This window comes from Quercus lobata, chromosome 7 (assembly GCF_001633185.2).
Source record: "Quercus lobata isolate SW786 chromosome 7, ValleyOak3.0 Primary Assembly, whole genome shotgun sequence".
NCBI classification, from domain to species: Eukaryota; Viridiplantae; Streptophyta; class Magnoliopsida; order Fagales; family Fagaceae; genus Quercus; species Quercus lobata.
In genome coordinates this window covers 9,087,380-9,112,518 of record NC_044910.1, presented here as the reverse complement: position 1 = coordinate 9,112,518, position 25,139 = coordinate 9,087,380, and the positions used below count along the sequence as shown (strand labels likewise).

Genomic DNA, 25,139 nt, shown 5'->3' with positions numbered 1-25,139 from the left:
TAAACACACAACCTCCTTTGCAGTACACATCACCTGCCTTCTACTGTAGCATAAGCTATAGCCATATCAAACAGTTGCCTCAGCGAACCACGTGCACCAACAGGTGCCACTGTATAGCCAAGTCATGTTCGCAGTTAGTATGTGCTCCTCAACACCTCACTAAACAATACAATGTCCAGACATATCATCTTTATTCACGTGAATACTTACCCTTACATATAATCACATCCACGTGGATATTTACCCTTGCAAAACTCCTATATAAAGTCCTAGTCCCATTTACATCTACCCTTGCAAAACTCCTATATAAAGTCCCACTCCCATTTACATCTACCCTTGCAAAACATCTACAGATACCGATCATAAGTCACATTTTCCAATGTCAATGCGCAATTAGATGCTACCTCGTTTTCCAGATAACTATAGGAGGGAGAGAGATTCCGACGAGAGGGAATACTATGCCGGACTGCAGTGGGAGTGGGACTTTCGTGTGAACGAGTCCAACGCTCTGCACGATGATCTCGTGCGAATTGGAGCGCCTCTTGTTGATCGTGTCTCACTCACACTATCACGACAAAATATGCATCAATATGAGCGTGCAGTGACAAAAATAAAAAAAGAGAATAATCTCATGATACTCCGTAGGTCCAGGTATCACATGCTACAGCTAGCGGAAGAGCTGGCCGCCGCCACGAACCGACAACTCACTCCGACGGAACGTAACAATGTCCTTAACTACGAGGACTACCTGTCAGAGTGAATGCCTATGTGGTATGTGTGTTATGTCTAGGTTAAGTCAATAATGTTAGTAGCATTAGTGTTCAATATGCAATGCATGCATATTGGTGACATCGTGTAAGTTACTTTAAGTTTTCTGTATTATGTTGTAGGTGCTTATTGTTATGTTCTAGGTGCTTATTGAAAAACATCATGTGTGGGAATATTTGACTTTTATGCGTTCTATGGGAATAAACTAGATTACGAATAATGTGCATGGTCCTCACAATCAATAATAAGGTTTACATAGTACAAATGCAACAACAGTGACCCACATACATTTAAAACATAGTTAACAAAAATAGTTAAATAACAAAGTCTAATTACACCACGACACGATTAGTCTTCATCTGACATCTCCACATCTGACTGATAAATGGGATCAGCAAGAAGTGATTGCATGAATTGTGCGTGCTCGTACCACCCTCCCTCCACTGACTCTCGAATCTAGACTTGGGTCCGATATCGATTAAGACGTATCTTCATTCGATTATTTTCTTCTCTTATGCGGTTCAATGCTTTACGAAGTTCGTCAATCGTGTCTCTAGGCATCTGCGATGCGAGTCGCCGAGGCACTGGCAACTTAAAACCAGTCAACTCATCATAAAACATTTGTTGTTCACAAAATAACCAATCCCACTCCTGTCTCATGGTATTGTGAACATAAGCACTATTTCGCAGATTTGGATTGATTGGATAGCTAAACTCATCTTCCAATACCCAGCTACGACCCATAGCAGTGAACACATCGTGAGGCCTATAGAGTTGTGGGTTGCCAGAACCAGACATTGACACTGAATACAATAACATCAACTGATCAAGTTAACAGTGTGCATCAATTGTTGGTAAATAATGTAATGCTGCATAAGATGCTACATGACAGTGGCGGAGGTAGGATTTCAATTCAAGGGGGGCAAGCTTAGAAGTCAATATTAACAAAAAAAAATATATATATATATATATATATTAAAAAAACATTATAAAAACAACTATAAGTGTCATACAAAAACTATGTAAACTATATTTAGACATTTAAGTTAATACTATAAAATAAATTGTGGAAATAAATAAATTTTAAAATTATTTAAAATATAGCAATTTATTTGCAAAGTTGTATACACATCTCACTATCTTTTCTTGATTGTTTTTGAAACTATAGGAAAAGTTCGACTTTCTTTTTATTTTACAAACTAATTAAAATTCTAGTTCATAGCATAAACCCACAATTTAAAACTGAAATGTCAACAAATTGAGGACCAAAAAACAAAAAAAATTGTGTACAATATAGGACTATCGATTGACATAAGAAAGACACTACAATGCATTATTATTATGCTAGGTGTGTGTTATTGTGCCTAACGGAAATTCTTCTAATTAAAAGCTAACATCTAACAAGTTAAAAGCTCTTGGTGTGTGTTATTCTGCCTAACGGAAATTCTTCTAATTATTTTTGCTTCTGTCATGAAACTTTTGGGTTGTTTCCTATTTTTTTTCCTTACACGGTGTCAATGACTTAGGTAAGCTTGTCATTTTCCCTCTATTTCAGCAGGGCCAGGAAGCTTTTTTCCTGATTTCTGTTTATTTTCTGCATCAAGCAGGGTAGAGCATTCTAAATATTCCCTAATAGTAGTACATATGGAATATTTTTGGACAACTCAAGGGGGGCACTTGCCCCCTCTCCTCCCCCTCCCCCCTGGCTCCGTCTCCGGTACATGACAAAGACATTCATCAATTTGTGTACTATTACATGCTAAAAATTAAATACTAACACTCAAATTTTACCATAACCATTACACACATAACACGCAATATAACTCAATGTACACACATAACATTTATCACCATTTCTATAGCTTATTGTACGTTTCTTGTAACATCAAACAACTAATATACCTCTAAAATACCATTCAAGAAAATACACATAACACTCATTCAAGAAAATACCAAAGCATAAGTAATACAAATTATTAAATGAAAATTATACTCTAACAAAAAACATACATTATGATTGATAAATTTTTATAATATCTACAACTATACCAAGACAATAATAAAATCCTCAATGTATTTCAAAGAAGAGAATGAGTTAGGTAAACCTGAGATGATGGAGAGATAACACCAACTTCTGACCGAAAATTCTTAGAATGAGGAGAATATCTAAAAATGATGAGGAGAATTGCTTGAGAAGTAGATATAGCAGAATAACTCGATTATAAGAGAACCGAGTAATATTAATAACTCGATTTCCTATTAATCGGGTTAAGCTTCACGTGTGAAAAACTGATGTGAAATGGCATCAGAATAGCATAAAACTCGGTTATATGAGAACCGAGTAACACCAATAACTCGATTATCAGTTATTCGGGTTTTACGTACTCGTTTTCCCCATTGACGAGTTATAAATAGTTACGCTGGAATATCTTATTGCCCAAAAGCCAAGCTGGCACACCAGCGTGGCAAGAACCTGGCTACAACTCGGTTTCTTCATAATCGAGTTACTTAAGTAACTCGGTTTTACGGAGATCGAGTTTTAAAACAGGGGCACGCCCCTATATGGTTTCGAAACAGGGGCATTATGCCAAATATGTTTCACAGAAAGGGCATAAGGCCAGAATCCTCTAAATCTCAGAATTAAAGTTCCAAATAAATTCTTATTGTGGGTTTATAACAATTCCCAATTTCCCATGTGGGTAGGCCCATACCTTAAGCTAAAAAAGCCTAATCCATTTCATCTAATAACCATGAGACCTATGGAGTTATGTGGAAAAATCATATATACAATAAAAGCCAATCCCAAGCCCAGCCTCACTCATGGGAAAAAAAATGTCATTGATTGTATGATACAATTTCTCTTACTGAAGTAAAGTAAGCCTCGGATGAGAACCATAATTGGGCCCGTCGGGATAAAAAGTTGATGAATCACCCATGGTCATTATTATTATTATTATTTATTTTGATAAAAATAGATTTTTTTTTGGAAAACCCAAAAATACACTTTAAAACCTGTGAAGCTTCCAGGAAAAAAATAAAAATAAAAAAATAAAGCGAAAACTTATAAACACCATTCAAGTGGTGCGATAACTTAAAATCTTCACACTTATTCAGCCACACACAAACACAAATAGAGAATCCCTCTCTCAATTGTTTCAACCGCCATTCCTTCACTGCAACAGCAAACTATTAAGAAGCCTTCTCTGCAACAACAAACTATTTAGAAGGTTTTTTTTTTTTTTTTTTTTTTTTTTTTTTTTTTTTTTTTTTTTTTTCTATTCAATTACCGTTCCCATTTGTCTATAATTGCCCACAGATTATTTTCCCTCTATTGAATTTAATTTTCTAGGGTTCTTTTATCTCTATTGAAAAAAAATATGAGTTCTTTTTTATTTATTTATTTATTTATTTAGGAGATATTTGTTAGGTTTTCACTTTTCTTTTATGATGGTCTTTATGTTTTGTCGAATACTGAAGAGTATAGATTTGTTGATGGTTTTCCTTAAACTAAAATTGTGGTTTCCCTAGAATTATTTATAGCATATCAAATTCTGTTTTTTTGCATTACTCAATAAGTATTAGGTTTGGCTACTTTTTTCTCTAATTTTCCATTTATTTTTTCAATTTCTTGAGATTTTTTTGTTTGATTGTTGTATTGATTAAATATTGTTTTTGTTTTACAGATTTTTATTATGTAAATCAAACTAAAACATTGAAATAGCCTCTTTTTTTTTCTTTTTTCTGTTTATGTCATTTTTATTTTGATTCAATTAAAACTTTATTTTGGATTAAATTGACAATTATAATTATTATGACCCAAATAATTTATTCCCCTTTTTTTCCAGTGGCCAAATAGATGGTCACAGAATGTTAACATTGTTTTTATTGTTGAACCTGCCATATTAATATTGTACATAAAGAAATATCAAATGGTCTATGCAGACGTAATAAATACTGTTCATTATTTTGAAGCTGTCAATAATATAAGTAAGATTGTCACTTATGTTGCAAATGATAGATTTTACTCCACAATTATATATAAATTTTTCTGATGTTTAAATTGTGCAGATAATACAAATTCAAATGAATATGGAGTACACAACTTTGAAGCAGATATCGAGGGACAAAGATAAATCAAAAGTGAAAGTTAGAGTTTTACGAATGTGGGATGCAATTAAATAGCAAACAACCATTATCTGATCAGCCTCGATATGATATTGGTTGACAAAGAGGTAAATTCATAATTGATTTCCTTTTAGAATAAATTTTACTAATATTATTTTATTAAAACTTGCAGCCAATCAATGTAAATTGGTTGTTATGTACTGCTCCTATTGATTAAGGGATAATTCATTTGAAATGTTCGTATGGAACATTGATACATGCAAGCATCAGAAAGAATCTTGCTCAAAGTTATCATCCACAACTAAATGAAGAGAGCATATATACAATTACAAATTTCTTAGTTGAAGAAAATAAAGGGAACTATTGTCCAGTACATAACAAACTCAAAATACTTTTCAATTCAACAACTTCAGTCTCAAAATTCAGCGGATTTGATCATTCAATACCTCAATCCCAATTTGAATTTGCTGATTATGGAACAATAGCTTCCCGTTGCTATGACACACCTTACTTGACTAGTAATTTTAATTGTTTTACAAGTCAAGCTTCTACTTTTACAGAGCTAAAAAAATAACGCAATTCATAACTTAATACTGACTATTGTCTATAAAAAAAAATATGTTCTTACCAGATGTGATTGGCATATTGGACTACATTGGAGCCATTGAGGAGATCAAAACAAGAGGGTGTCCAACAAAGATGAGAAACATTCAACTATTGTTAGAAGTGTAAGATCTATATACATTTTTTAAAACTTATATGTTATAATTTTTAAATAACTCAAACTTACATATAAACAACTTTAGGAACAAATCAGTTCAAACAACTTTGTGGGGAAATACTGCAAAACAAAGAGATGATGATTTCTACAAAACATATAAAGGGCCATTCATTGTAATAGTCACTTCAACTATTATGAAAACTTTAAGAGGTAACAGTTGATTGAATCATTTATCAAATACATAACATTTATGTATCAATAATGCTTATAAATTTTTACAACTTTTTTGTAGGTGACTATCAACTATCATCCACTTTTGCAACAAAGTTGTATGTCAATTTAGACATTCCAAAAGTTGCAGAAATTAGAAACAAGTAACTACTATTACATTTTTTCTTTTAGAGTATGTACCTACTTTGTGATACTTCTTAAATAATAGATAGCATAAAACTGTATAAAACAGATGCTATAGAAGTTTTCTTTTTAAAAAGAGACCAGCAGGTATTTTTAAGAAGACATGTTTATTTCAGTTTGTTTAGATATATAACATTGTTTATATCTATCCCTTTTTACGATTTGTACGACTATGCTAAAAAATTGAATATTCAGAAGAAAAAAAATATTAAATAATGCTAATGTTGATGCATAGATTGAACACCACAATGGACAAAAAGGTAAAAGAAATACTGCCAAAGGGACTACCTAAAGTACAAGATGGAGAACTTGCCTTACATAATAAAAAAAATAGTTGCTGAAATAAAAGACTTGGAATGGAACTTAGAGACAAAGGTATCAACTATACTCTTATATTATGAATTTATTGTAATTGGTAATTGTTTATGTGTTTTATAATAAGGTATAATTTTATAAACTAACTAAACTTTGTATTATAGGACTTACTGGTAACATGCAATGCCGAAATCATTAATACCAACAACAAATATGGATGGTATTATGTTGCATGTCTTATATGTAAGACGAAAGTGAAACAAGTCAAAGGAGTTCTATGGTGTGAATGTTGTAAAAATGAGCCAAAGTTTGCAGTTCCAAGGTAATGAAAGAAAAAATGATTTGTAAATTCACAAACACACACAATATATATATATATATATATATATTCTACTACCAAATTTGTATCTAAAATAGCTATAGAATACAAGTCCAAGTACAAGATTAGACCAGTTTAACCACATTCATATTGTTTGACAAAGAGCTGAGAAAATTATATCTAAAACTGCAAAAGAACCTGCAGAGATGCAAGAAGAGGTATTTTCATATATAAATATCAGCCCTATATCTTTATTATCTGAAAATTGAAGTATACATATTTTGTACAAGACATGACGCATGTATGTATACATATTTTGCGAATTGTATGATACTTTGTTCATACAGATTTTGAAATTAGATGAGAATATTTTACCAAAAGAGATTCAGAAAATAATTGGCAATGAATATTTGTTCCAACTGCATCTTGATGAATATAATTTGAAGTATGGAAAAAAAAATTACATGGTGACGAAGATTTTGGAGACAGAAATTTCACATAAGCATAATGACTTACATAAAGTTGAAGAACATCAGGTAATTGAAGCATACTTACATCACTTTGCTTACTATATGATTTAAACATTATTCTACACATAACTTACTATACATATCTAACTGATACATAAGAATGAAAATTATTGCAAGACGCAATGGAGGAAATTGTAAGAAAATCCAGGAAGGACAAGTACATAGTCAGTCAAAAAATAGAAATAGGAGAAACATTTGTTGTAAGACCTGAATTAACTGCTCCTATAACTATTGAAGATGGAAGACCTGGTCATAAAAGAATGCCGCTCCAAATGCTTCAAAAACGTCAAAAGGGTACTAAGTAAATTGCATCAAAGAAGAAAAAAATCTGAAGACTTTAGGATCTAAATGTATTAGAACTTCAATGAGTAATGTTGGCAAACCATGATTAAAACATTTAGTCTAGATTTAGGCTGCTCAAAGTGTGGTTATGTGTAAAGTTGGAATTGAGTAATTGCAGGAAATTATTATTCAATTTCTACAAGGCTCGATTGATCGAAAATTAGACTCAATCAATCGAAGCTCATGCAAATTGTTTTTTCTACAAAATTTCCAACTCAACCCAAGCCCATATGACGTATAGGGTTTTATGTTTTGCTTCAAGTATAAATGGAAAAACTCTAGTCACATTTTAGAGGTTGTTGATATGCTGTGTGTGTGAATCTCTTGTGAGATCTAGATGTGTTTACCTTCATACACACTTAGGGTTATCAAGATCAAGATTGATGTCAAGAGCTTGGTGATCTCTTCAGTTGATATTTCAAGAGCTTAAAGAAAACACAAGTGGGAGTACTTGTGGTTGCTATGGATCAAGGAAAGAAGTAGTCCATAGACTCGAAGCTGTCACGTGGTCATGGTAGTAAGTTTTCTACTCGAGGTAGTAGCGAGCATCTTAAACTTCCTAATGCTTGGGTTCCACAAATACATTCTATGTCTACAGTTTTCCACATAGCTAGCAAAACAGAACATGCCATTAGAAAAGCCCATTATCCGAGAATGACTAACGGGTATTTCGATCCTAGAAATGTTGTTGCTCAATGCGCCATCGCTATTGCAAACAACAGTACACAAATTTCTGCTACTAAGAAGAGGATCCACATGTAGTGGTGTATATAGCAAATAACCATTATGATTGTTGTTGTTTTCTTCATTGGAAAATAGTAATTTGGCTCGGTTGAAGTGTGTGGAAATGAAAATGGGGTTTGTAATGATTGAGTACCGACATTTGGAAACGCACCTGAATCGGATTAAGGATTTCTCTGGTACCCAGCTGAGGATCTCGTCAATGATGTGGTCTGGGAGAAACACAGACGATAATTTAAGCTTTGTTCTCGACTGAGACGAAACACAGACGATAATTTAAGCTTTGTTCTCGACTGAGACATTGCTAATTCATTCGATAATGTGCGTTGTTTGGGTTTCTGTCTTTGTGATTTATTTACTGGGTAAAAGTAAAGTGAAGTGAGGTTAAGACCCTACTGTCCTCCTCACTTCTCACTCCTTACACAACGTATGGCTTTTATTTTATATATAAATATATATATATATATATATATTTTAAGATATTAAATATAAGGGGTAAAGTTCTGCTACAATTTATACTAAAAAGAATTAGATAGTTACATATTTTAAAAATATAACTGTTGGATTGTATATTTTTTATATTCTCAACTTGCATGTGAAATTTTATACCAAATAGATATTATTTACTATTCGATTCATAAACTTATTTTTTATGTATATTTTTGAAAATATAAATTTTTTTGCAAGAATGAGGGATATAAGAAGCAAATGTTATTCAAATGACAGATTTGTAAAAATCTACATTTAATAAAATGATATTAAGTGAAATTGTATTTTTTATTGCAACCAAGTTTGTAATCTTTAGTTCTCCCAAAAAAAAAAAAAAAAAAAGGCTAGTCAAACGGTAATTACTCATAGTAATACTAATAGTCTGTCGTTGTGTTTGAAGGAGATTCGAAAGTTGTCCTTTTAGCTTTGAAGATGGTTATGAAATTTGTTGATTTTGAAGGAGATTCTAAAGTTTTTCCTTTTCTCCTCCAAAATCTTTAGCTCTCTTTTCTAGTTATATTAGGTTAACTCTAAGTTCTTTGCTCTTTTGGACTTTGTTTTTGTTTCCAGACATGTAAATTTTTTGTCTAATAATATTGCCCCTTGGGCAACATTTTGTAATTAGGATTGGCCTATTGCCATCCCTTCCCTCCCACTGGATCTTTCTCTCAGAAGTTAGAAATGAGATTGGCCCTTTTACCCTCCTTTATGATATATAAAATTTTGTTTACAAAAAATACTAAACATAGAAAAAAGTGGAGTAATTTGTTTTATATTTTATTTAATTTATAGATATAAATATCAAAACCGCTAAATAATGACTATACTTTATAATTAGACCAAAACACCAATTAGTTTTGTATATGTGAAGATTGAGATTCACATCTCTTATTTAACGATAAAAGTTTTTACCAAATGTGATAATTAGAACCCAAATTTCAGTTAAAATTTTTAAAAAGTGTCAATTGCAGCATCTCTAGGACTTTTATATACTATTGGAGTAAGAGCTTCTTAATTTTTTTTTTCATCTTTGCCAATGTAAATTGTAAAAAAAATAAAAAATAAAAAAAATAAAAAATAAAATACTAACCCCGTGTGAACTTTTATGATGTTGCAATAAAACCTTTTCATTTTCATTTAAAAAATAATAATAATTTGGTGCAAAAATAAGAACATCTATTGCTATAGTACCAAAATTTATATACTAAATTGACGGGAAAAAAATACCGGTCTTACAGCAAGAACTTAAACGTACGTACAAGTGGTCTCACTACATATTACCCAATTGTAAATATAAAATAAGTTCTTTTTTTAAATAATTTTATGTGGGTTTGTCATGTTTATTTCTGTAGGTTTTTTAAATAAAAATGTATTTTTAAATATAAAAATTAGTTAGTAAGTAGTTGCAATATATATATATATATATATATATGTGTATGTATGTATGTATGTATGTATGTGTGTGTGTGTATTAATTTTTAGTAATTTGGTACAATAAAATTATACTTAGCCCCTCTTAACAATATCATTTATCTTTTTAAAAACCATAAAAAAAATTATAAATCTAAAATTTAAAATAAAATTAACAAGTCCAAAAAAATTAGCCCACCAACAACAAAAATTACCAATAACAAACTTTCCCAACTAACAACACATAATAAATTTACCATTGCACAATGCACGCCGTGGCATGATAATCAATCTATATGTTTAAGTTCTTGTGGGGTGGGAGGGGAGTCGGGGTCAGAGTTTAAGTCTCTAGAAGAAAGTTTTATACACATATATACTAAGATTATGATAGAGCAAAATTCTACCTGAGAGGGGAAAAAAAAAAAAAGAAGATAAACCGGACACCCAAAAAGAAAGAAAGAAAGAAAGATAGAAAACCCAAGTAGATTGTAACTAGGAGAAACATGCAAGACACCTAAAATACAAAAGGAAAACCTAAGAGCAATCACACTAGTGATTGTAAAATATAAAAAATTATCAATTTTACACATTTTTGCTCAAAAATTACCCACATTAGTGGGTCTAAAACACAATTCCTATGCAAAATTTCTATAGTAACCGTGTATATATACAGAGTTACTATAGCTTTGTATCCCATTTGTTTATTATTATTTTCTCTCACATCCTCTCTTGTCTGATTTCCCTGTACTCTCTTCACCGTGAAGAAGAAGAGAAGATTTAACCTTCATAGTGAAAGAAGAAGAAAAAAAGAGCCAACATCAACCTCCACCAACCCACCACCACCATAGCAACCTAGCACCACCCAACTATCACCACCACAAGCCATTTCAATAGTTGATTTTCCAAACACGAAATCAATAAAATAAAAACAAAAACAACTCAAAAACAACCCAAACCCCACCGAAAAACCCAACCCAAATCCAACTCAAAATCAACCCAAAAAAAAATCAACTCAAAATCAAATCCATATGAAAACCCACCAGAAATGCTGTTGTATGACCTCGCTACTGTCACGGGAGCCCTACCAATATTGCTAGAGTTGATGATATGACCTTGCCATGTGTGTGTGGGTGTGGGGGGAAGGGGTTGGGATGAGAGAGGCAGAGAGAATAAAGTGAGGAGAAGTGTGTTTGGGATGAGAGAGAAATATATAGACATCCTTTTAGAAAAAATCCAACTCTGTAACTCCACTGCCATCAAGAAATCTATTGCTCAAGTCATTGTCACTTCAGTTCACAAACATTAGTCCTCCTGGTTCACATAATAGTTAAATCCATTCCTCAAAACTCATCTACAGGCTTTAGTAATAGTGGTCAACATTTGTGTGATCCTCTCATTGGGTTGAGACTTGAGACCCTTTCTTGGGGTGGCTCCTTCTTTAGAACCTACAATTGTCCCTCTTCTTTGGGACCGTCCTTTATTAATTGGCACTTAGCTATAGTAGTGAGCTATCTAATCACAAATGCCAAAGGGGGTTTGAAAGGCATCAAAGTGTTAACTGTTAAACTATATTATTAATTTTTTGATGGAAAAAAAAAAACTATATATATATTTATATAAAATTTCTATATTTCAGTCATTCTATTATTATTTTTTATATAAAAAATACGGTTGTATTAAATGTCAAACTCAACTATTCTCAAAATAAAGAATGAGTATATGCATCATAATTTTGTAATAAACAAACTTGAAAATGGAACTTTCCATGAAGCAATGGATGTTAAATTAAAATTATGATAAAAAGAGGGATTAAGCCTGATATATTTAATTACATATACCACCCTTTTGTTTGGATTTGACAAAGATGGGAAGGATAAGTCTGCTTTGAAGGTTTTTGAGGAGATGAGAATTGCTGGTTACAAAACAAATATTTGCACCTTTAATGCCCTAAGACGCATGGTAACTGTGGAAACCAAAAATCAGTCGAATAATATCTTTTGCCGCATCAGATATCACAGTAAAAGCTAAGCAAAACTTCCTAAGAAAGTGCAAAAATAGAGCAATATCTCATATTCAAGCATATTAGAAATGAATTTTATTGAGTATTCCATTGCATCTTGACAACATCTCAAAACGTTTTGTTTCAGATTACAATGCGTTGACAGCTATTTTCATGTTCTTTGCGCAATGTCCTGGAAAACCGCAAATGAAATAGTTTCCTCCTTGCACAAGCTTGATCTGATCACTTCCAGATTGAAATGTTTGCCCTGATGATGCCGTGCATGTATCATAACCATTTTTACCTACACCAACCACATTGTGGAATGCTGGGTTGTAGTTGAACACTGTAACATGAAAACAAGAAAAATAATAAACCTTAATAGAAAATCGTCAAACATTATGATAGAGAGTTGATACTGTAGGACGTGAAAACAATCTATACCCATAATTATAATGTTAAAGAAAATGATAAAAAAAATGGTGATTGAAAAAGTATGAAGTTATTTATATATATCTATATATATATATATAGAGAGAGAGAGAGAGAGAGAGAGAGAGAGAGAGAGAGAGAGAAAATAATGATTCATATTTACCGAGTACATCACCAGCCCTAAAGGTCTTTCCATTAGGCCAACCCACAACATTGAAGGTCCATCCACCAGCATCTCCAACAGTATAGGTTGCTGCCAAAACGTTACCACAGTGAAGGAGCATACCTAATAGCAGAATTGAGACAACAATTGCACTACCTCTTCCCCGGGGTGCCATCTTAATAAAAAAAAAATTCCCAACAAAGAGAAATACTCAAAGATAAGATTGAGTCAAGAATGGAGGATACCTTGACCCTATAGAAATGTGCGTTTTATAGAGTTTTTGCCACCAACTTTTTTGTTGTTTTAGGGATTAGTTACCAAATATGGTAATGAAGGTGACAATCAGAGTAACATAGAGATAAGGATGGATATATAGAAATGTGCATTTCATTGATTTTTTAAACATTTTTAAGGGACCAATCACCTAATGTGGTAACGAATTGAAGGTTTACTTTATATTTGGTTGCTTATTGTATCATGTCATAAATGGATAGTTGAGATATGAGGGATTTGAACTCTGGATAATTACTTTATAGAGTTTTTGCCACCGACTTTTTTTTTTTGTTTTAGGGATTAGTCACCAAATATGATAATGAAGATGACATTCAGAGTAACATATAGATAAGGATGGATCTATTGAAATGTGCATTTCATTGAGTTTTTGAACTTTTTTAAGGGACCAATCACCAAATGTGGTAACGAATTGAAGGTTTACTTTATATTTGGTTTTTTATTGTATCATGTCACAAATGGATAGTTGAGATATGAGGAATTTGAACTCTAGATGATTACATTGAAAAGGATGAGAAGTACCAATCATTTGAGTTATAAGACTTTTGGTTGATATCATATAATATGTAATCTAATAATAATAAAAATAATATAATAAAAGTTGAGTTACACATTGTACGACATGTTTCTATATACATGGACAGTTTCATAAAATCCTCCCTTCTTCTTGTATTTTTTGTAAAAAAATAATAACAATAATAATTTTGGACAAATTTGATGCGTCTGTTATAGGTGTACCTATAACAGTGGTTTTAAAATCGCCCATATTTAGGAAAATAGAAGTACATCCTATACCAGCAATTTTAAACTACTGTAATATGTACTGTCTATGCCTGCGCTTTTAAAACCACCGATATAAGTCATTTAAGAATATAGAAATAAGCCCTATACCAACATTTTTAAAACACTGTAATAGGCCCTTCTTATACTAGCAGTTTCTGAAACGCCACTACAGGGTATTTAAGGAAATAGAAATACATCCTATACCAGTGGTTCTAAACCACTACAATAAGTGTTGCCTATGCTTGCGCTTTCAAAATTGCTGGTATAGGACATTTAAGGATATAGAAATAAGCCATATACCAACGTTTTTAAAACGTTGTAAAAGACCTTACCTACAATTAATTCTTTAAAATACCGTACAGTGCGTTTGGAAGACTCACTTTCATTAAAGGCATTTCTATAAAAAACACCAAGCCACTTATCCACCAAAAAAAAAACACAAACCCTAATACACAAATGCCATATTTCCCGATCGAAATTTCAAACTCACTCTAACTTCCACTTCTTTGCTGCAACTCCATAGACACATAGATTAGAATACCCCGTGTTCCAAACCAACAGGCATATGAAAAAAGGAAATCCAAAAGGAAGCGAGAAAAAAAAAAAAGAAAAAAAAAGAACTTTGTTAGTCTTCTGCAATAGTGAAAACTAAGAAACTTTGTTCGTCCTCTGCAACAACAAGTGATTCAGAAAATAATTCAGAAGGTAGGGATTTTTTTCCTCTTTTTTTGTTTTCTATTCAATTACCATTTGTAGGGTTTTGAAAAGGCTACCTTTTTCCTTAATTTCCAATCTATTTTTACAATTCCTTGAGTTCTGTTTGTTCAATTGTTGTATTTTTTTTTTGTAGTTTTTTGTTATGTTTGTGCTTTTTTTTTTGGATCACCCCTAAAATTTGAATTAATTTATGTTTTGTGCAGATCTATGTTTACCCTTGATTTTAATTGTGATATTTCTAACATGGATTGTTTAAAATCTGAATGCTTGGAGAATACAATCGCCTTTGTTGTTTTCCTTTTTGATATTTAATTTTATTATTATTTCTCTATTGATATTTATTTTCATCTTTTTATTTAATAGAAAGTAGGAATTGCTTTAATTTTTTTAACCCTATTTCCAATAGCCTTATAAAAGGTTGGAAATCTCCTCAAATTTTTGTTCACTATGCTTTCTAATCAATTTCACTTATTTGTGTTTGTGTTGGTTGATTTTTGAGACATTTTACTTTGTAATAGTGAGGGTTGTATAATTGCTAATTACAATTTCAAGCCAGTTTTGTATATTTAGTTTGTGGTCCCTAGCATAAAGTGTGTTTCATGTACAGTAGCTGTTGATTTTTATAATTCACAAAATTTATCATATGTGGATGCACCAACCCTTCGGTGTTAGTTTTCAAGTTTTTATTGAAAATTTAGTTTTGCAATTCAATGAACTGCTCAAATGTATTTTTTTTATTGAGATCCAGGCAGGAGTGTACCAACTATAGGTTTCACAATAGTAACTTTTTGGAATACAGTTTCTAGAATTTTGAATACTACCTAAATTTTAATGGTTGGTTTTAAACTTAATAATTACATTATAGTTTTTGGTTTTTTGTTTTCTCTCTTACCAGTTTTGTTATTTGTAAGGGGGAGTGAAATTGTGGAATTTTGAATATTTGCTCAAGGTCATTTTTTGTTTTCCATGAAGAGTTTGTTAATGACCATATTTAATTATGAGACAAATTCTTTAAGTGACGTGCATGGTTTATGTGAAGGGAGTATTTTCCTACAATTGCATTCTTCATATCTGTTTGGTTCTTTAATCTGCTTCTTCAACTGCTTTTTTTTTTTTTTTTAATTATTATTATATTTAGGGATTCCAATCATAGTATACTTTTGACAGTTTTGTTACTGTTATAAACTTTAGTATGTGTGTAACTAACTTGGTCCTATTTTTTAGTTTCTAAGTTATTTGGTCTCATTTTTATTTTCTTTTTAAAAATTTAAATATGCAGTGTAGCCTATATCCTACTTCTTTACATTTATTTTCCTCAACTTTCAATTCCAAATTTCTATAATCAAATATTTTCTTTTATCCCCTTCTGAGTCTAAATGGCCTTCTGTACTAAAAAGAAGGCAAATTCTAGTGTCTATTTACTCTTTTGAATCTATAATTTTTTTTATGTCTCTGTTTCTCCATTGCTTTATTCTTTGGGGCTTGATTAAATTTTTATTTCATTTAAAGTTTGGTTGAGTGGGCTGTTATATGAGTTGCATTACTACATAATGCTTATCAATTTAAACTTTGCTCCTGCAATATGCCTTAATGGCTATTTCTTTTTTCTTTTTTTTAAGTAGAATTACTTCATGCTTCCTGAATTTCATACGAAGAAATTTAATGACTAATTGATATTACTTGAAATTGATTTACTTAATATTAGATTTCTTCCCTTTAAAATTTGTATGATTTTTATTTTAGACTTGCTTGAATTAGTGTAGGATAATTGTGGCTATCAATACATGAGGTGAGAATAGCCAAATAGGCAGTTTGCTTAGCTATAGGTTATTTGATTAGTATGAACTTTAAGAAAATTGGAAAATTGGAATCATCACTGTAATGGATGGGCATTTGCATGGGAAATTATAGGTGAGACATCATCAATACTTCGAAGCATAATAGAAATGATTATACATGGGGGAATATTACTATAAAACTGGTAGAAGCAGATGGTAGATTAGTGTTATGCTTTATTTCAGTCTTCCTTTTTTTTACATTTTTTCTCATAAACTATTTTTAAAAATACCATTTAGAGGAAAGATGTTAGGTTCTAAGGAATTAGGAACTAATGTATTAGAACTTTATTTTGTAATGTTGGCAAACCATGATCAAAACGTTTTAGTCTTATTTAGACTTGCTCAAAGTATATGCTTTTTATGTAAAGTTGGAATCGAGTTGCTGTAGGATTTACTGTCTAAATTTGCCTGGCTCGATCGATCGAAAGTCGTGCAGATTGTTTTTTCTATAGAATTTCCAACTCAGCCCAAGCCTGTTTGACATGTTGGGTTTTATGTTTTGCCTTAAGTATAAAAGGGAAAACCCTAACCAGGTTTTAGGATGCTCCTTATGCTGTGTGTGTGAATCTTTTGTGAGATCAATAGGTGGTTGCCTTCACACATACTTAGGGTTTCCAAGATTTAAGATTATGTCAAGAACTTGGTGATCGATTTAGTTGCTGTTTCAAGAGATTAAGGATACACAAGCGGGAGTGCTTGTACTTGCTAGGAATCCACGAAAGAAGTAATCCATGGACTCGGAGCTGTCACGTTGTCGTGATAGTAAGTTTCCTACTCAAGGTAGCAATAAGATGTTAGTGGTCTAAGTCGCTATTGTGTAAACTTCAATTCTTTCATAGTGGATTTAGTTTTACCTTGAGGATAACTAAGTTAAATCCTCCCCAGGTTTTTTATCGGTTTGGTTTTCTTGGGTTATAATATTGTTGTGTTCTATATTTTTTCGCACTTGTCAATGATATGATTTATATGTGTTAACCTAGATCTGCATAATTTACCTAAGTTAATCGCTTGACTAAATAACTAGGTTAATCTGATTGTGTTTAAGGGGTCTAAAAACAAACAAAAGAAAAACAGAGTTCTCCTTCCGTTAGAGACCGAGAGGGAGATTGAAGAAGTTTGATATTTTTAATTTGATTTTGATTGTCAATTTGTCACTGCTACAATTATTGTTTCTTTATGTCTTATTGTTATTTCCTTTTATGTATGTTTTGATCTCAAATTGGATTAAAATTATAGGAATAAATAATTGTGCTACCCATGTTCTTAAAATTTTCTATTGTATATGACTAATTGTTAACAGTGTTCTATTCAATTTTTATCTATTTTAGATTAGTTTTATGACATTTTGTATGCTGTTTCTAAAATCATTTCAAATTGTAGAGTGAATATATGTGGAGTAAATTCGAAATTATTTTCTAGGATGTTTAAATTCTCATTGTAATTCTGTTTTTGAAAGATAATTTCCTCAAACGAATTTTCAAACAGAATAACAACTAAAAACATCATCTTTTAAATAACCTTTCTTAATTTTTTGAACTATTTAACTGCACCTTCTTTAAAGAACAGAATAATAATAAAAATACTACATTTACTTTTTTTATAAGAGAAATCCAAAGATGACCATGTGAATGAGAAAAAAAAAATTGTTATAAATTTTATTTCTTAAACCTTTTTGTATAATTGATACTTGCATTTGTAATTAGTATTTTGCAAAAACAGTCCTTCACTTCTTTTGTAATAAAGGCATTCTCTTTGAAGGTGTAAAAACAAAGCCTTTTGGTTGATGTGCTCATCCAAAAGTACGCATTTATAGGCTTTCAATTACTATTAAAAGTGCGACAAAAATTATTAAAATATAGCAAGATGCTAACTTCTGTTTTTTGCTTGACTTTGCGATTCATTAGATTGATTAGAAAAGCTTTGAGGAATTAAAAAGTTTTTTTTGGCTTTTGAAGTGGTGCTTCAGTTTTATTTGTGTCTACATAATTTCAAAATTGTAAAGTTGTGATTTACAACTATTTTGTGTTGGCTTTAATTCCATGCCAAATTTGATTGTAATTTTGTACAATCTTTTGTACCTTGTATTTTATGTGGGCTTTCATTGTAAGGGTTGTGTGTGAGAGAGAGTGTGAAGACTCAAGACAGTTGAAGACCAGAGAAGTTTTCGCGGGTATCTCGCGAGTAGCCTTCCCGCGAAGTGAAGCATGTGCTCAGCACATGATTGGAATGCGAAGAGTCATGACAGATGGTGACAACTGGTTTTCGCGAGTGTATCGTGGGTAAGGCCTTCCCGCGAGATACCCGTGAAACATTCTGTTTTGCCAATTTGTCATATCTAATACACCCTGTCTATACCCACACTATATATACCCACATTACTCACATATGTTGAGGAGTGTTTTTTCAGAGAGAAAACCCTAGCCACAACCTTTGAGAGTTAGAGATTGTTATACCCACAATCCTCTACACAATCAATTATGGTTTTCCTCAACTCCAACCTCTCCATTTCCAAATCCTTGAGAGGTTGATAGCCCAAACACTTACTACACCCATTCTGAGTGTAAAGTGAGGTTTTGGTGTTGCTGGGAAACATTGGAAGAAGCCATTTGTTTGGTGGATGCAATCGGGTTGAATTGCATGATCTAGAGAGCTAGAGAAGACCCTTGGCGAAGTTAGTTGATAGCAGGAGCTTGGAGGGCTCAAGTACATGGGGTAGATTAGGCTTTGAGGGTCTTTTGTTATTCGTGTACTCCAACTTATTCTCTAGTGGATCGATTTACCACTTGGAGGGTCTTTTGTTATTCGTGTACTCCAACTTATTCTCTAGTGGATCAATTTACCGCTTGGAGGGCGGCGGAGAGGTTTTTCGCCAAGTTCTATGATCTCCTCTTCAATAACACATCGGCGTGTTATCTTGTGTTTGCATGAAAGTTAAAAGAGCAGGGAAGAAGAATGCAAACACAAGATAACACACCGATGTGTTATTGAAGAGGAAACCAAAGAACTTGGCAAAAAATCTCTCTGCCACCCTCCAAGCAATAAATCGATCCACTAGAGAATAAGTTGGAGTGCACAAATAACAAAAGACCCTCCAAGCCTAATCTACATCATGTACTCGAGTCCTCCAATCTCCTCCTACCAACTGACTTCGCCAAGCCTTGTTTTCTCTAGCTCTTCGAATCACGCAATTCAGCCCAATTGCATCCACCAAACAAATGGCTTCTTCCAATACTTCCTAGCAGTATCAAAACCTCACTTTACACTTAGGATGGATGTTGTAAGTGTTTAGGCTATCAACCTCTCATGGATTTGGAAATGGAAAGGTAGGAGTTGAGGAAAACCATAATGGATTGTGTAGAGAATTGTGGGTATAACAATCTCTCACTCTCAAGGATAGTGGCTAGGGTTTTCTCTCTCAAAAGCACTCCTCAACACATGTGGGTAATGTGGGTATATATAGTGTGGATAGAGACCTGGTGTATCACATATGACAAATTGGCAAAACAGAATGTTTTACGGGTATCTCACGGGAAGGCCTTACCCGCGAGACAATCGTGAAAACCAGTGGTCACCATCTATCATGACTCTTCGTATTCCAGTCATGCACATGCTTCACTTCGCGGGAAGGCTTCTCACGAGCTACTTGCGAAAACTTCTTTGGTTTTTAATTTGCCTTGAGTCTTCACACTCTCTCTCACACACAACCCTTACAATGAAATCTCACATAAAATGCAAGGTACAAAAGATTGAACAAAATTACAATCAAATTTGGCACGGAATTAAAGCCAACACAAAATAGTTGTAAATCACAACTTTACAATATCCATTTGGAATAGCTTTTAACTTTCAACTTTAAGCTTTTTAACTATTTTAAAATTTTTAATTTTAAAATTTCTAATTTCTAATACATTAAGGTAGAAGTTAAAAGTCGGTTGTGGAAAGATAGGTTTTAGGAATTTCTTTTGTTAGTTTGGATATATATATATATATATATATATATATATTTTTTTTTTGAGAAGAAGTTTGGATGACATTTAAAGATTAAAAATCACAAAAATTACATTCAATAAGGCCATTGCATATTCCCAAATTAGACAATTGCCAAATACACATAAATCTCAGAATTAAAGTTCCAAATAAATTCTTATTGTGGGTTTATAACAATTCCCAATTTCCCATGTGGGTAGGCCCATACCTTAAGCTAAAAAAGCCCAATCCATTTCATCTAATAACCATGAGACCTATGGACCTATGGAGTTATTGAATTTAATTTTCTAGGGTTCTTCTTTTACCTCTATTGAAAAAACATATGAGTTCTAATTTTCTCCTTTATTTTTATTATTTTTTCTTTTTCTTTTTCATTTAGGAGATATTTGTTAGGTTTTCACTTTTCTTTTCCGATGGTCTTTATGTTTTGTCAAATACTGAAGAGTATAGATTTGTTGACGGTTTTCCTTAAACTAAAATTATGGTTTCCCTAGAATTATTTATAGCATATTAAATTCTGTTCTTTTGCATTACTCAATAAGTATTAGGTTTGGCTACTTTTTTCTCTAATTTTCCATTTATTTTTTCAATTTCTTGAGAATTTTTTGTTTGATTGTTGTATTGATTAAATATTGTTTTTGTTTTACAAATTTATATTATGTAAATCAAACTAAAACATTGAAATAGCCTTTTTTTTTTTTTTTTTCTCTCTGTTTATGTCATCTTTATTTTGGTGCAATTAAAACTTTATTTTGGATTAAATTGACAATTGTAATTATTATGACCCAAATAATTTATTCCCCTTTTTTTCCAGTGGCCAAATAGATGGTCACAGAATGTAAACATTGTTTTTATTGTTGAACCTACCATATTAATATTGTACATAAAGAAATATCAAATGGTCTATGTAGACGTAATACATACTGTTCATTATTTTGAAGCTATCAATAATATAAGTTAGATTGTCACTTATGTTGCAAATGATAGATTTTACTCCATAATTATATATAAATTTTTCTGATGTTTAAATTGTGCAGATAATACAAATTCAAATGAATATGAAGTACACAACTTTGAAGCAGATATCGAAGGTCAAAGATAAATCGAAAGTGAAAGTTAGAGTTTTACGAATGTGGGATGCAATTAAATAGCAAACAACCATTATCTGATCAGCCTCGATATGATATTGGTTGACAAAGAGGTAAATTCATAATTGATTTCCTTTTAGAATAAATTTTACTAATATTATTTTATTAAAACTTGCAGCCAATCAATGTAAATTGGTTGTTATGTACTGCTCCTATTGATTAAGGGATAATTCATTTGAAATGTTTGTAGGGAACATTGATACATGCAAGCATCAGAAAGAATCTTGCTCAAAGTTATCATCCACAACTAAATGAAGGGAGCATATATACAATTACAAATTTCTTAGTTGAAGAAAATAAAGGGAACTATTGTCCAGTACATAACAAACTCAAAATACTTTTCAATTCAACAACTTCAGTCTCAAAATTCAGCGGATTTGATCATTCAATACCTCAATCCCAATTTGAATTTGCTGATTATGGAACAATAGCTTCCCGTTGCTATGACACACCTTACTTGACTAGTAATTATAATTGTTTTACAAGTCAAGCATCTACTTTTACAGAGCTAAAAAAATAATGCAATTCATAACTTAATACTGTCTATTATCTATAAAAAAAATATGTTCTTACCAGATGTGATTGGCATATTGGACTACATTGGAGCCATTGAGGAGATCAAAACAAGAGGGTGTCCAACAAAGATGAGAAACATTCAACTATTGTTAGAAGTGTAAGATATATATACATTTTTTAAAACTTATATGTTATAATTTTTAAATAACTCAAACTTACATATAAAAAACTTTAGGAACAAATCAGTTCAAACAACTTTGTGGGGAAATACTGCACAACAAATAGATGATGATTTCTACAAAACAAATAGATGATGATTTCTACAAAACAAATAAAGGGCCATTCATTGTAATAGTCACTTCAACTATTATGAAAACTTTAAGAGGTAACAATTGATTGAATCATTTATCAAATACATAACATTTATGTATCAATAATGCTTATAAATTTTTACAACTTTTTTGTAGGTGACTATCAACTATCATCCACTTTTGCAACAAAGTTGTATGTCAATTTAGACATTCCAGCAGTTGTAGAAATTAGAAACAAGTAACTACTATTACATTTTTTTTCTTTTCGAGTATGTACCTACTTTGCGATACTTCTTAAATAATAGATAGCATAAAATTGTATAAAACAAATGCTATAGAATTTTTTTAAAAAAAAAGAGACCAGCAGGTATTTTTAAGAAGACATGTTTATTTCAGTTTGTTTAGATATATAACATTGTTTATATCTATCCATTTTTACGATTTGTACGACTAAGCTAAAAAATTGAATATTCAGAAGAAAAAAAATATAAAATAATGCTAATGTTGATGCATAGATTGAACACCACAATGGACAAAAACGTAAAAGAAATACTGCCAAAGGGACTACCTAAAGTACAAGATGGAGACCTTGCCTTACATAATAAAAAAAATAGTTGCTGAAATAAAAGACTTGGAATGGAACTTAGAGACAAAGGTATCAACTATACTCTTATATTATGAATTTATCGTAATTGGTAATTGTTTATGTGTTTTATAATAAGGTATAATTTTATAAACTAACTAAACTTTGTATTATAGGACTTACTGGTAACATGCAATGCCAAAATCATTAATATCAACAACAAATATAGATGGTATTATGTTGCATGTCTTATATGCAAGACAAAAGTGAAACAAGTCAAAGGAGTTCTATGGTGTGAATGTTGTAAAAATGATTCAAAGTTTGCAGTTCCAAGGTAATGAAAGAAAAAATGATTTGTAAATTCACAAACACACACAAAATATATATATATATATATATATAATATTCTACTAACAAATTTGTATCTAAAATAGCTATAGAATACAAGTCCAAGTACAAGATTAGACCGGTTTAACCACATTCATATTGTTTGACAAAGAGCTGAGAAAATTATATCTAAAACTGCAAAAGAACTTGCAGAGATACAAGAAGAGGTAATTTCATATATAAATATCAGCCCTATATCTTTATTATCTGAAAATTGAAGTATACATATTTTGTAAAAGACATGACGCATGTATGTATACATATTTTGCGAATTGTATGATACTTTGTTCATACAGATTTTGAAATTAGGTGAGAATATTTTACCAAAAGAGATTCAGAAAATAATTGGCAATGAATATTTGTTCCAATTGCATCTTGATGAATATAATTTGAAGTATGGAAAAAAAAAAATTACATGGTTATGAAGATTTTGGAGATGGAAATTTCACATAAGCAAAATGACTTAAGTAAAGTTGAAGAACATCAGGTAATTGAAGCATACTTACATCACTTTGCTTACTATATGATTTAAACATTATTCTACACATAACTTACTATACATATCTAACAGATACATAAGAATGAAAATTATTGCAAGACACAATGGAGGAAATTGTAAGAAAATCCAGGAAGGACAAGTACATAGTCAGTCAAAAAATAGAAATAGGAGAAACATTTGTTGAAAGACCTGAATTAACTGCTCCTATAACTACTAAAGATGGAAGACTTGGTCATAAAAGAATGCCTCACCAAATGCTTCAAAAACGTCAAAAGGGTACTAAGCAAATTGCATCAAAGAAGAAAAAAATCTGATGACTTTAGGATCTAAATGTATTAGAACTTCAATGTGTAATGTTGGTAAACCATGATTAAAACATTTAGTCTAGATTTAGGCTGCTCAAAGCGTGGTTATGTGTAAAGTTGGAATTGAATAATTGCAGGAAATTACTATTCAATTTCTACAAGGCTCGATTGATCGAAAATTAGACTCGATCGATCGAAGCTCATGCAGATTGTTTTTTCTACAAAATTTCCAACTCAACCCAAGCCCATATGACGTATAGGATTTTATGTTTTGCTTCAAGTATAAAAGGAAAAACTCTAGCCACATTTTAGAGGTTGTTGATATGCTGTGTGTGTGAATCTCTTGTGAGATCTAGAGGTGTTTACCTTCATACACACTTAGGGTTATCAAGATCAAGATTGATGTCAAGAGCTTGGTGATCTCTTTAGTTGCTATTTCAAGAGCTTAAAGAAAACACAAGTGGGAGTACTTGTGGTTGTTGTGGATCAAGGAAAGAAGTAGTCCATGGACTCGAAGCTATCACGTGATCATGGTAGTAAGTTTTCTACTCGAGGTAGCAGCGTGCATCTTAAACTTCCTAATGCTTGGGTTCCACAAATACATTATATGTCTACAATTTTCCACATAGCTAGCAAAACAGAACATGCCATTAGAAAATCCCATTATCTGAGAATGACTAAAGGGTATTTCGATCCTAGAAATGTTGTTGCTCAATGCGCCATCGCTATTGCAAACAACAGTATACAAATTTCTGCTATTAAGAAGAGGATCCACATGTAGTGGTGTATATAGCAAATAACCATTATGATTGTTGTTGTTTTCTTCATTGGAAAATAGTAATTTGGCTCGGTTGAAGTGTGTGGAAATCAAAATGGGGTTTGTAATGATTGAGTACCGAGATTTGGAAACGCACCTGAATCGGATTAAGGATTTCACTGGTACACAACTGAGGATCTCGTCAATGATGTGGTCTGGGAGAAACACAGTGTAGGGAATTTGACCAAA

General features: G+C 31.7%; 3 protein-coding genes across 3 annotated transcripts; 2 read left to right on the top strand and 1 right to left on the bottom strand.

Annotated features, from left to right (window-relative positions):
• The first annotated feature begins 5,212 nt into the window (after window positions 1-5,212).
• Window positions 5,213-6,369, top strand: LOC115951522. The gene is made up of 5 exons (XM_031068704.1): window positions 5,213-5,411; window positions 5,525-5,621; window positions 5,700-5,824; window positions 5,907-5,988; window positions 6,264-6,369. The coding sequence occupies exons 2-5, from the start codon at window positions 5,593-5,595 to the stop codon at window positions 6,367-6,369; spliced, it is 342 nt and encodes a 113-aa protein (XP_030924564.1). The 5' UTR covers window positions 5,213-5,411; window positions 5,525-5,592.
• A 5,953-nt stretch (window positions 6,370-12,322) lies between these two features.
• On the bottom strand, window positions 12,323-12,943 carry LOC115952366 (basic blue protein-like). The gene is made up of 2 exons (XM_031069522.1): window positions 12,769-12,943; window positions 12,323-12,519 (listed from the first exon to the last, which is right to left on the bottom strand). The coding sequence occupies exons 1-2, from the start codon at window positions 12,941-12,943 to the stop codon at window positions 12,323-12,325; spliced, it is 372 nt and encodes a 123-aa protein (XP_030925382.1).
• An 8,568-nt stretch (window positions 12,944-21,511) lies between these two features.
• Window positions 21,512-22,565, top strand: LOC115952452 (replication factor A protein 1-like). The gene is made up of 5 exons (XM_031069628.1): window positions 21,512-21,585; window positions 21,723-21,996; window positions 22,109-22,205; window positions 22,284-22,433; window positions 22,516-22,565. The coding sequence occupies exons 1-4, from the start codon at window positions 21,565-21,567 to the stop codon at window positions 22,360-22,362; spliced, it is 471 nt and encodes a 156-aa protein (XP_030925488.1). The 5' UTR covers window positions 21,512-21,564; the 3' UTR covers window positions 22,363-22,433; window positions 22,516-22,565.
• The last annotated feature ends 2,574 nt before the right edge of the window (window positions 22,566-25,139 follow it).